Source organism: Puma concolor, chromosome B1, assembly GCF_028749965.1.
Source record: "Puma concolor isolate L17-30 chromosome B1, mPumCon1.1.hap2, whole genome shotgun sequence".
NCBI classification, from domain to species: Eukaryota; Metazoa; Chordata; class Mammalia; order Carnivora; family Felidae; genus Puma; species Puma concolor.
Genome location: NC_141670.1, coordinates 82724978 through 82737925, shown reverse-complemented (window position 1 = coordinate 82737925; position 12948 = coordinate 82724978). Strand labels below are relative to the sequence as shown.

General features: G+C 36.4%; 1 protein-coding gene across 3 annotated transcripts in view; it reads right to left on the bottom strand.

The window, feature by feature from the left end:
• ANAPC10 (anaphase promoting complex subunit 10) overlaps positions 1–12948 on the bottom strand; it is a 115488-nt gene that overhangs the window by 76078 nt on the left and 26462 nt on the right. For all 3 annotated transcript variants that reach the window (XM_025921716.2, XM_086704160.1, XM_086704159.1), the window contains exon 3: positions 6935–7025. In XM_025921716.2, coding sequence (XP_025777501.1) covers positions 6935–7025 — 91 coding nt within the window. The remainder of the gene's footprint in view (positions 1–6934; positions 7026–12948) is intronic.

Here is a 12948-nt window from a genome sequence, read left to right as displayed (position 1 = left end):
GGAGCCCCCAAATATATAAAACAATTACTCATAAACATAAGGAACCTTATTGATAAGAATGTGGTAATTGCAGGGGACTTTAACACTCCACTTACAGAAATGGATAGATCATCTAGACACACGGTCAATAAAGAAACAAGGGCCCTGAATGATACATTAGATCAGATAGACTTGACAGATATATTTAGAACTCTGCATCCCAAAGCAACAGAATATACTTTCTTCTCGAGTGCACATGGAACATTCTCCAAGATAGATCACATACTGGGTCACAAAACAGCCCTTCATAAGTATACAAGAATTGAGATCATACCATGCATACTTTCGGACCACAATGCTATGAAGCTTGAAATCAACCACAGGAAAAAGTCTGGAAAACCTCCAAAAGCATGGAGGTTAAAGAACACCCTACTAAAGAATGAGTGGGTCAACCAGGCAATTAGAGAAGAAATTAAAAAATATATGGAAACAAACGAAAATGAAAATACAACAATCCAAACGCTTTGGGATGCAGCGAAAGCAGTCCTGAAAGGAAAATACATTGCAATCCAGGCCTATCTCAAGAAACAAGAAAAATCCCAAATACAAAATCTAACAGCACACCTAAAGGAAATAGAAGTAGAACAGCAAAGACAGCCTGAACCCAGCAGAAGAAGAGAAATAATAAAGATCAGAGCAGAAACAAACAATATAGAATCTAAAACAACTGTAGAGCAGATCAATGAAACCAAGAGTTGGTTTTTTGAAAAAATAAACAAAATTGATAAACCTCTAGCCAGGCTTCTCAAAAAGAAAAGGGAGATGACCCAAATAGATAAAATCATGAATGATAATGGAATTATTACAACCAATCCCTCAGAAATACAAGCAATTGTCAGGGAATACTATGAAAAATTATATGCCAACAAACTGGACAACCTGGAAGAAATAGACAAATTCCTAAACACCCACACACTTCCAAAACTCAAACAGGAGGAAACAGAAAGCTTGAACAGGCCCATAACCAGCAAAAAAATTGAATCGGTTATCAAAAATCTCCCAACAAATAAGAGTCCAGGACCAGATGGCTTCCCTGGGGAATTCTACCAGACATTTAAAGCAGAGATAATACCTATCCTTCTAAAGCTATTCCAAAAAATAGAAAGGGAAGGAAAACTTCCAGACTCATTCTGTGAAGCCAGTATTAATTTGATTCCTAAACCAGACAGAGACCCAGTAAAAAAAGAGAACTACAGGCCAATATCCCTGATGAATATGGATGCAAAAATTCTCAATAAGATACTAGCAAATCAAATTCAACAGCTTATAAAAAGAATTATAAATTATAAATTGATATAAATATATCAAATCAATCAATATGATACATCACATTAATAAAAAGAAAAGAACCATGTGATCCTGTCAATTGATGCAGAAAAAGCATCTGACAAAATTCAGCATCCTTTCTTAATAAAAACCCTCGAGAAAGTCAGGATAGAAGGAACATACTTAAACATCATAAAAGCCACTTATGAAAAGCCCACAGCTAATATCATCCTCAATGGGGAAAAACTGAGAGCTTTCCCCCGAGATCAGGAACACGACAGGGATGTCCACTCTCACTGCTGTTGTTTAACATAGTGTTGGAAGTGCTAGCATCAGCAATCAGACAACAAAAGGAAATCAAAGGCATCAAAATTGGCAAAGATGAAGTCAAGCTTTCACTTTTTGCAGATGACATGATATTATACATGGAAAATCCGATAGACTCCACTAAAAGTCTGCTAGAACTGATACCTGAATTCAGCAACGTTGCAGGATACAAAATCAATGTACAGAAATCAGTTGCATTCTTATACACTGATAATGAAGCAACAGTAAGACAAATAAAGAAACTGATCCCATTCACAATTGCACCAAGAAGCATAAAATACCTAGGAATAAATCTAACCAAAGATGTACAAGATCTGTATGCTGAAAACTATCGAAAGCTTATGAAGGAAATTGAAGAAGATATAAAGAAATGGAAAAACATTCTGTGCTCACGGATTGGAAGAATAAATATTGTTAAAATGTCAATACTACCCAAAGCTATCTACACATTCAATGCAATCCCAATCAAAATTGCACCAGCATTCTTCTCGAAGCTAGAACAAGCAATCCTAAAATTCATATGGAACCACAAAAGGCCCGAAATAGCCAAAGTAATTTTGAAGAAGAAGACCAAAGCAGGAGGCATCACAATCCCAGACTTTAGCCTCTACTACAAAGCTGTCATCATCAAGACAGCATGGTATTGGCACAAAAACAGACACATAGACCAATGGAATAGAATAGAAACCCCAGAACTAGACCCACAAACGTATGGCCAACTCATCTTTGACAAAGCAGGAAAGAACATCCAATGGAAAAAATACAGTCTCTTTAACAAATGGTGCTGGGAGAACTGGACAGCAACATGCAGAAGGTTGAAACTAGACCACTTTCTCACACCATTCACAAAAATAAACTCAAAATGGATAAAGGACCTGAATGTGAGCCAGGAAACCATCAAAACCCTAGAGGAGAAAGCAGGAAAGGACCTCTCTGACCTCAGCCGCAGCAATTTCTTACTTGACACATCCCCAAAGGCAAGGGAATTAAACGCAAAAATGAACTACTGGGACCTTATGAAGATAAAAAGCTTCTGCACAGCAAAGGAAACAATCAACAAAACTAAAAGGCAACCAACGGAATGGGAAAAGATATTTGCAAATGACATATCGGACAAAGGGCTAGTACCCAAAATCTATAAAGAGCTCACCAAACTCCACACCCAAAAAACAAATAATCCAGTGAAGAAATGGGCAGAAAACATGAATAGACACTTTTCTAAAGAAGACATCCGGATGGTCAACAGGCACATGAAAAGATGCTCAACATCGCTCCTCATCAGGGAAATACAAATCAAAACCACACTCAGATATCACCTCACGCCAGTCAGAGTGGCCAAAATGAACAAATCAGGAGACTATAGATGCTGGAGAGGATGTGGAGAAACGGAACCCTTTTGCACTGTTGGTGGCAATGCAAACTGGTGCAGCCACTCGGGAAAACAGTGTGGAGGTTCCTCAAAAAATTAAAAATAGACCTACCCTACGACCCAGCAGTAGCACTGTTAGGAATTTATCCAAAGGATACAGGAGTGCTGACTCATAGAGGCACTGTACCCCAATGTTTATAGCAGCACTCTCAACAATAGCCAAATTGTGGAAAGAGCCTAAATGTCCATCAACTGACGAATGGATAAAGAAATTGTGGTTTATATACACAATGGAGTACTACGTGGCAATGAGAAAGAATGAAATATGGCTCTTTGTAGCAAAGTGGATGGAACTGGAGAGTGTTATGCTAAGTGAAATAAGCCATACAGAGAAAGACAGATACCACATGTTTTCACTCTTATGTGGATCCTGACAAACTTACCAAAATTTCTCATGGGGGAGGGGAAGGGGAAAAAAAAGGAAAAAAAAAAAAAAAAAAAGAGAGGGAGGGAGTCAAAACATAAGAGACTCTTAAAAACTGAAAAAAACTGAGGGTTGATGGGGGGTGGGAGGGAGGGGGGGGGATGATGGGCATTGAGGAGGGCATCTTTTGGGATGAGCACTGGGTGTTGTATGGAAACCAATTTGACAATAAATTTCATATATTAAAAAAAAAGAAAATAAGGGAGAAATGCAATAAACTATGCACTAATTGCACAACTGCCTTTTTACAAAGATGTCTGAGTGCTGAAACCACAGTGCTGCCACAAGATAGGTCCTAGTGTTCATCTGTTAACTAGTACTTTTTAAAAACCTAAAACTAATCAACAGAGATGACTGAGCAGAAAGTATAGACATTATAAAACGCAAATTGAGGGACATTCATTAACATAACTGGTCTAGGGGCACCTGTGTGGCTCAGTCAGTTAAGCCTCCAACTTCCACCCAGGTCACGATCTCATAGTTCATGAGTTTGAGTCCTGGATCAGTCTCTGCAGTAAGGAGCTTGCCTGGAATTCTCTCTTTCCCTGTCTCTCTGCCTCTCCCCCACATTCTGTCTCTCAAAATAAATAAATAAACTTTTTAAGAAATGTATTAAAAATAAACAAAACTAAATAACTGGCCTATTATCTTTAAAAGTGCCAAGATCATGAAAGTTAAGAGTGAAGAAATGTTCCAGATTAAAAGAGACTAAAGAGACGTGACATCCAAATTGAACCTGTGATTCAACTCTACTGGCACAATTGGTAGAACAGGAATGGGGCTGTAGAATTAAATGTACCAATGTTAATTTCCTAAGGATGTATTATGGTTATGTAGGAGAATGCCTTTGTTTATAGGAATGACATACAAAAACATTCTGAAGAGCTGAAATATATATTGGTAACTTACTCTGAAATGATTTAGAGGAAAAAAACTTGTACGATACTTGCAACTTTTCTCTAAGTAGGAGATTGTTTCAAAATTCTTAATCAACTTCCCTTTTTGTAAAACACTTGTTTAAAAATGTGTTCCTCGAGGCACTTGGGTTGCTCAGTCGGTTAAGAGTCCAATTCTTAACTTTAGCTCAGGTCATGACCTCACAGTTCATGACTTCAAGTCCGGCATCAGGCACCACACTGGCAGTGCAGAGCCTGCTTGGGATTCTCTCTCTCCCTCTCTCTCTGCCCTTCCCTTGCTTGCATTTTCTCTCTCTCTCTCAAAATAAAAAATAATAAATAAAAAAATAATTTTAAAAATTTTTAATAAAATAAAAAAAGAAGAAGAAAAAGTGTTCCTCAAAACCTTGGGTTTCCCTAGTGACATCAAGGGCTGAGTTAAGCAGGGAGGGCCTTAAGTTCCCGAGTGTTTTAATAAGCTTGAGAAACAGCTGAATACTAATTACAAAATGTTTTTTAAGTCTAGACTGCTAGATCACATCCACCCTCTGTAACTGCATAGGGTGTGGCTTGAACAAATTACTTAATTTTTCTAAGTTTTAGTTTCTTCATCTGTAAAATAAGAAAAATGATACTGCCCACAGCTTACAAAGATATTTGGAGGACCACTTAAAAATGATATATATCAACTACTTAACGCCTGATAAATTTCACAGATTCTTTAAAATTATTTGTTCAATATGCTAGCCTTCCATATAAAATTATATTTGTAAAAAAAAAAAAAGCCTGCTATTCTAATATAATACAATTAAATTAGGACACTCATTATATCAGGTTTAAGTGATAAACTTTGTTGTCATGGAAAAAATTTGCTCTAGGCTATACAGTACAATGGTTAAAAGCACAAGTTCTCAGGTCAGAGCACTTGCCTTCAGTTGCAATTCTGCCACTCATTTGCTGTGTGATCTTGGCAAGTTAATTTATCTAAGGATAAAAATAGCTGTAGAGCAATAACACTACTAAGAATTTATCCAAAGGATCCAGGAGTGCTGATTCATAGGGTCACATGCACCCCAATGTTTATAGCAGCACTATCAACAATAGCCAAATTATGGAAAGAGCCCAAATATCCATTAACTGATGAATGGATAAAGAAGATGTGGTACATATATATAATAGAATACTACTCGGCAATGAAAATGAATGAAATCTTGCCATTTGCAACAATATGGATGGAACTGAAGAGTATCATGCTAAGTGAAATAAGTCAGAGAAAGACAGATATCACATGTTTTCACTCATATGTGTAATTTGAGAAACTTAACAGAAGACCAGGGGGGAAGGGAAGGGAAAAAAAAAAATAGTTACAAACAAAGAGGGAGGCAAACTATAAGAGACTCTTAAATACAGAGAACAAATTGAGGGTTGATGGCGGGGGGAGGGGTAATGGGTGATGGGCACTGAGGAGGGCACTTGTTAGGATGAGCACTGGGTGTTGTATGTAAGTGATGAATCATGGGAACCTACTCCTGAAGCCAAGAGCACACTGTATATAGTGCATGTTAGCTAACTTGACAATAAATTATATTTAAAAAAAGAAAAAAATTGCTGTAGAGGTTAAATGAAATGAATGCATAAGGCTTTTTAGCAAAGTATCTGATATTTTTAGTCTTTAAAAAAATATTAGGTGCTGTTTTTATTTCTGGCATGTACATATTTAATACACAAGGGCAATAGTTGGCATACTACACCCCAGTGCGTGAACTCTGCCCGCCTCCTACTTTTGTAAGATCAAGTTTATTAGAAAAGCTAAACTCAGCCAGTATGTATTGCCTGTGGCTGTTTTCATGCTATAATGGCCTGAGTAGTTGCAACACAGACCTGATAGCCCACAAGGCCTAAAATACTTATTATCTGGATTTTTCATAAGAAATTTGCTGATCTATACCCTCGGTGAGAAAAACACACTAAAAATACAATACCATAAAATGTTAAAACAGATGATATAAGTGGAGAAAGATAACCAAGTTACTGGTTTCCATGTGTCTGAATAAATTCAAAGCAACTGAAAAACATATGGTTATTTTCCTTTCCCCAAAAAAGTAAGCATTTCAAAACTGAAAATGTCCTTCGAGGTTCTAAATTAAAACATTTTTTTTTCCAAATGGAAATACAAATCTGAGAATTAAATGAATAGTCTATACCTAAACAACTTACTATTATCACTCCAGGTGTATTCACTGTGATGCATTAAGGCATTGCATTAGGTCATAAGCAAAGCATATTTTTCCGAAATAAATCACACATGAAAAGTATATTTACGAAATCTCCATGTAAAAGGACCTGTGTAAAGTACCATAAAGAATTCACAAAAGACAAGACAGGGTAACTTAAAACACAATCTAAATAAGCAGAAAAATAATCTCAAGGCATATAAAAACCAGTTAAGTGCATTTCACCATAATTTCTATATTTCTTTAAATTTTTTGTAAATAAAATAGATTACTTTGTCCACTTAACCTACACAAATAGAAAAATCCAAAAATGTATTACCTGAATTGGATGTTTACTAAATGAGGCTGGGAGCCATCTGATTGCCAGTAAGTTTCAAGATTGTCATCTCGTAACTGATCCACTCCAAATCCTAAAACACAAGTGACAGTAAGTTCTCATGAAAAAGAAAGAGCTATATATTCGAAATATAAAATTACCATACACATTTGTCCAGAAAGTTTGATAAAGAGGATGGTCAATACTCTAAACTTTAAATTAGAATTCTTCCATCTTCTTAAGAAGATCTCAACTCTTAGAATATCATTTGCACACACAAAATGTTACATTAGGGCGTTCTTGGTTTTTGGCTTTAATTTTTAAAGAATATCTCCTAAATAAATTCTAAACACAGCATGTCTTCAAATCCAGCTTATACTTTCTACAAGGTGGTAATAAGACTGATCCTCATGTCCTACAAAATCAGGTTTTAAGTCCAAGATGCCATACATCTTTCTTGTGACAAGAAAAAGGACACCTTAGAAATATTTTCAAAAATCACATACATTTTGAAGCCAAGTGTTTCTGATCAACATTCTGATTAGTCAAAAATTAAATTTGCGGGGCGCCTGGGTGGCGCAGTCGGTTAAGCGTCCGACTTCAGCCAGGTCACGATCTCGCGGTCCGTGAGTTCGAGCCCCGCGTCGGGCTCTGGGCTGATGGCTCGGAGCCTGGAGCCTGTTTCCGATTCTGTGTCTCCCTCTCTCTCTGCCCCTCCCCCGTTCATGCTCTGTCTCTCTCTGTCCCAAAAATAAATAAACGTTGAAAAAAAAAAAAAATTAAATTTGCCCAGAATTGCATATCTAGCTATTCTAGATAACTGAAGTAAAAATAACCTGTATTGCTTTTTGATTAAAATCATAATAATGCAGACTAATTGTAGAAATAATTTAATGGTAAGGTGTGGATGTTTCAAAGATATTTAAGAAAATTGATCTAATTTACATTTTAATTTTTTGAGTAGTATATTCATTATAGATCAAATTCAAAAGGTACAAAAAAGAACATGGTGGAAAGTCTCTATCTCCCCCACCCCCACCATCCAGTTTCCCTCCTCAAATATAATCAATGTTATCAATTTTTTACATACTCTTTCACACATACTATACACATATATAAGCAAATGCATAATTCTTTTTTCCCCTCCACACAAATAATGGCATATGATAAATAGCTCTACACTTTGCTTTTCTTTTTCACTTAAATTATCTGAAAGATTCTTCCATATCAATAATAATAATTAATAATAATAATAATAACAACAGCAGCAGCAAATACCAATATCACATTCACTATATGCCAGGTACATTCTAAGCATTTTATATGATTATATCATGTAATGTTTATTTAACTCATATAGTAACTCAGTTAACCTAAGCAGCTCCCACATTTTTTAAAGGTTATACAATATCTCACTGTCTGGAAATGTAATAATTATTTAACCAAACCCCTATAGGATACTTAGACTGTTTCCAATGTTTTCCTATTACAAATAACACTGCAGTAAACATCTACCTATCTAAAATCTTCAAATGCATATCAGTATTTCTGGAGGATAGACTTCTAGGAATAGAACCCTGGGTCATTTGAATTTTTAATTTGATAAATATTGCCAATTTCTCCTCCAAAATGCATCCTCACCAATAATGTACGAGAACATATATTCCTTTATGTAACCAGTAAAACTTGTGATATTCTGAAATCTTTATACTAGATTTTGAAGACTTAGTATAAAAACATTAAATATCTCTATTTAATAATTTATTATATATTGATTACATATTGAAATAATTTTGGATATATGGAGATGAAATAAATTATGACAATTGTATCTTTTTAAATTTTAATAGTGGTACTGGATAGTTTTAAATTACATACGTGGTTTGCTAGATTTCTCTTGGATAGCACTTCTCTGTACTCATGCTAAAATGAAATCATTCTTTTAAGTATTTGCTAACCTGATAAGTAAAAACTTATTATTTCAAACTTTCATTGATCATTTATATTTCTTCTTATAGAAAACACCTATTCATAACCTCCTATATTTTCATTGCACTTTGGTCCCTTTATTGATTTATAACTCTTTTACTATTATGGATATTAACCCTATGTCTGTTCCATGTGATCCAAATATGCTCTCCGCAGTCTGAGATTTAGATCTTAAATCTTCATATGCTGCATTTACAGTATATACTATTGAATAAGAAAGGTTCTTCCAGGGGCGCCTGGGTGGCTTGGTCGGTTAAGCATCCGACTTCGGCTCAGGTCATGATCTCACAGTCCGTGAGTTCGAGCCCCGCGTCGGGCTCTGTGTTGACAGCTCAGAGCCTGGAGCCTGTTTCAGATTCTGTGACTCCCTCTCTCTCTGCCCCTCCCCTGTTCATGCTCTGTCTCTCTCTGTCTCAAAAATAAATAAACGTTAAAAAAAAAATTTTTTTTAAATCAAAAAAAAAGGTTCTTCCAGAGAAAATAATTTTTGCATTAAATTCTGAAGTACTAGTAAGAGTTAACTAGGTAAACAGGTAGAAGGGCAAGGTTAAAAACCATTCAATAAAGAGAAAAACACATAATGGCACAGAAAAGGAAAAGTGGAATCTATAGGAAACAAAGGTAGCTTTTGGTAGCTAAGGCTACACATTGGGTTGCATCAGGAAATGAACCAGAGACATATGAAAGAAGTCAGATCATACAGACTCTTATGTACTAAGATATGAAGTATAAATTATCTTGAAAAATATGCCAACCTACATAAGAATTTTTAATAGGTAAGTTATATGATCAGGAAATAATCAGATCAGAATCTTCAGATAGATTCTTCATTGCCAGGGAGGGAGAAACCCATCCTAAGTAATCAAAACTCCAAGTGACGATGGTCTGAATTCAGACAGTGACCAAGATAAATGTTAAAAAATAGCTTCCTATTGCACCAAAGAAAATCTTAAAATATAAAAACTGGGTTCTCCATTACTCACTCTGTAACTCTTAGATCTGTGCTGTGCAATATGGTGGCGACTAGCTGCATGAGACTATTGAAGAAATATGGCTAGTTCAACTTGAGATTTGCTATAAGTGCAAAATATATATTGGTTGAAGACTAGTATGAAATGCAAACCATCTCACTAATAATAAGTCTAGTTATCTTGAACTAAAAACATATTATTACATTGGGGTGCCTGGGTGGCTCAGTCAGTTAAGCATCCAACTTCGGCTCAGGTCACAATCTTGCAGTTTGTGGGTTCGAGCCCTGCACTGGACTCTGTGCTGATGGCTCGAAGCCTGCAGCCTGCTTCAGGTTCTGTATCTCCCTCTCTCTCTGCCCCTCCCCCACTCGTGCTCTGTCTCTCTCTCTCTCTCTCAAAAATGAATAAACATTAAAAATTTAAAAAAAAAACAAAAACCATATTATTACAATTAGTTGCACCCATTTCTTTATCCTTTTTAATGTAGGTACTAGAAAATTTAAGTTACACATGCAACTTGCATTATATGTCTTTTGGACCATACTGCCTTAGACCATGCTTCTTTCTTTACATGTTATTTCTAAGCCTAATTCAGAATATTCAGTTCTGCAAATTATAAGATAAAAAGTTGTTTTGGTACTAACATAAAGAGTTCTTAAGTTCTAAATCCCTTTTTCTTCTTGTCAGTTTATGAGTTCCCTAAAAGAGGATAACTCAATTACAGGACTCTTCCTTAGGAGCTCCACCATTAAATGTTCTATTGATTAAAAGACCTTCTGTCACATATTTTATTTTAGCTATTTGGATAGTTTTTCTTTCTCTTTCATTTCACAATTTTACAAGTGTGTGCTCAAAGAATTTCACAAAATGGTGTTTTTTCTTAACAAGTAAAATAAACATTAAACAAAAAAACTGAATAACTTATCCAGAATAAGAGGATGTCCTGTAACTCAAGACTAGTCATTTTAAGTGCCTTTCTAATTGATATTGCTTATGAAACTCTAACAGTATAACTAAGTAGGTACACTCTCATCAAGAATTAATCAGTCTAAATCTTTACCTCTGGAATACTAAGTATGATTATCAGCTCTAGTTCTTCAAAATATGTCTCACAAACAGAACCTCTTACAAGCATCTGTTTATGTGCCAGTGCCATAGCTCATAGAGTAAGCTTCTTTTCCAAAGCTTCCCATTCAGCGTTGTATCTGGATTCTTTTTAGTCCAAACAAAAGAACCAAAAGACAGACCTGTGATAACTGCTTTGATAGGTATCATGATAATGCACTCAAACAATATTATCCAGAAAAAAACTTTCATATGATGTAGTGATTCATAAGTCGGTGGTTCACAGTATGGTCCCTGGACCAGCAGCATCACTGCTATCTGGGAACTTATTAGGAAATCTAAACCTACTGCATCAGAAACTTTCAGCATTAACCTGTTTAAGAGTCGGTATTTTAATAAATCCTGTAAGTGATTACTAGGCATGCTAAAATTTTAGAACTTTTATGGCAAGTTTACTCAACTTGGGCACTACTGATAGTGTGCACTGGATAATTCTTTCAGGAGCAGGGGCTATCCTGTGCATTATAAAATATTTAGCAGCATCTCTGGCCTCTACTATTTGTCAGTCACAATTTTCCCCCCAAACCAGCAGTTGTATCAATCAAAAACATCTGCAGATATTACCATATGTATCCCTAGGGGGTAAAATCATCCCCAGGTGAGAACCACTGCTCTAAGGAAAAGAAAACTAGCATTCACCTGTGGTTACTGTTATTGTTTAGTAAATATCTACTCTTCTCTACCCATCCTCTAGGAGAACAAAATGATTCTGCACTCCAGTCACAGTGGAGCTTAACCATGACTTGTTTTGGTCAACACAATGTAAATGAATGTGACACAAGCAGAGGTTTTAAATGTGCTGGCAAGGTCTAACTTGGCACCCTTCTAAATGTTGGCACCCCACTAAGACATTGTGCCTGAACACATGGAGCAGGCCTAGACCCAAGTCACAGCCTACAGCCAAGTCATAGCCAAGCAAAAAATAAATTTTGTTATAATATGCCACTGAGAGATTAGGCTTGTTTGTCACAGACCATTAGTGCAGCAAGAGCTGACTAACACAACATCAATAGATGAGATACATTTGAGTAGCCCAGTTTAGATTGCCTCTAGGAGTAAAACAGCCATTTTCACCTCAAGCATATCTTTTAACACAAATCCTTCCACATTTGCCAGGGTGCTATTATAACTGGGGCATATGTGTTGACTCTGAAGACACAAAGATAGATAACACGTGGTCTCTGCGGAATTCATTTATCTAATACACTATCTATGCTGTGACTATTTACATCTATATCTTTTAACACAAATCCTTCCACGTTTGCCAGGGTGCTATTATAACTGGGGCATATGTGTTGACTCTGAAGACACAAAGATAGATAACACGTGGTCTCTGTGGAATTCATTTATCTAATGCACTATCTATGCTGTGACTATTTACATCTAAACTAATTAAAAATAAATAAAATTTAAAATGATTTTTCAATAACACTAGTCTCATTTAAAGTATTCAACAGAGGGGCGCCTGGGTGGCGCAGTCGGTTAAGCGTCCGACTTCAGCCAGGTCACGATCTCACGGTCTGTGAGTTCGAGCCCCGCGTCAGGCTCTGGGCTGATGGCTCGGAGCCTGGAGCCTGTTTCCAATTCTGTGTCTCCCTCTCTCTCTGCCCCTCCCCCGTTCATGCTCTGTCTCTGTCTGTCCCATAAATAAATAAAAACGTTGAAAAAAAAATTAAAAAAAAAAATAAAGTATTCAACAGAGAGGTGCCTCAGTGGCTCAGTCAGTTGAGTGTCAGACTCTTGATGTGGCTTAGGCCGTGATCCCAAGGTTGTGGGATCAAGCCCCACATCAGTCTCCTTGTTGAGCATGGAGCCTGCATGAGATAACTATCTCTCTCTCTCTCTCTCTCTCTCTTTTTCTCTCTCTGCCCCTCCCCCCTGCTTATGCTCCCACTCGCTCTCTCCCTCTCTCTCAAATAGAATAATAAATAA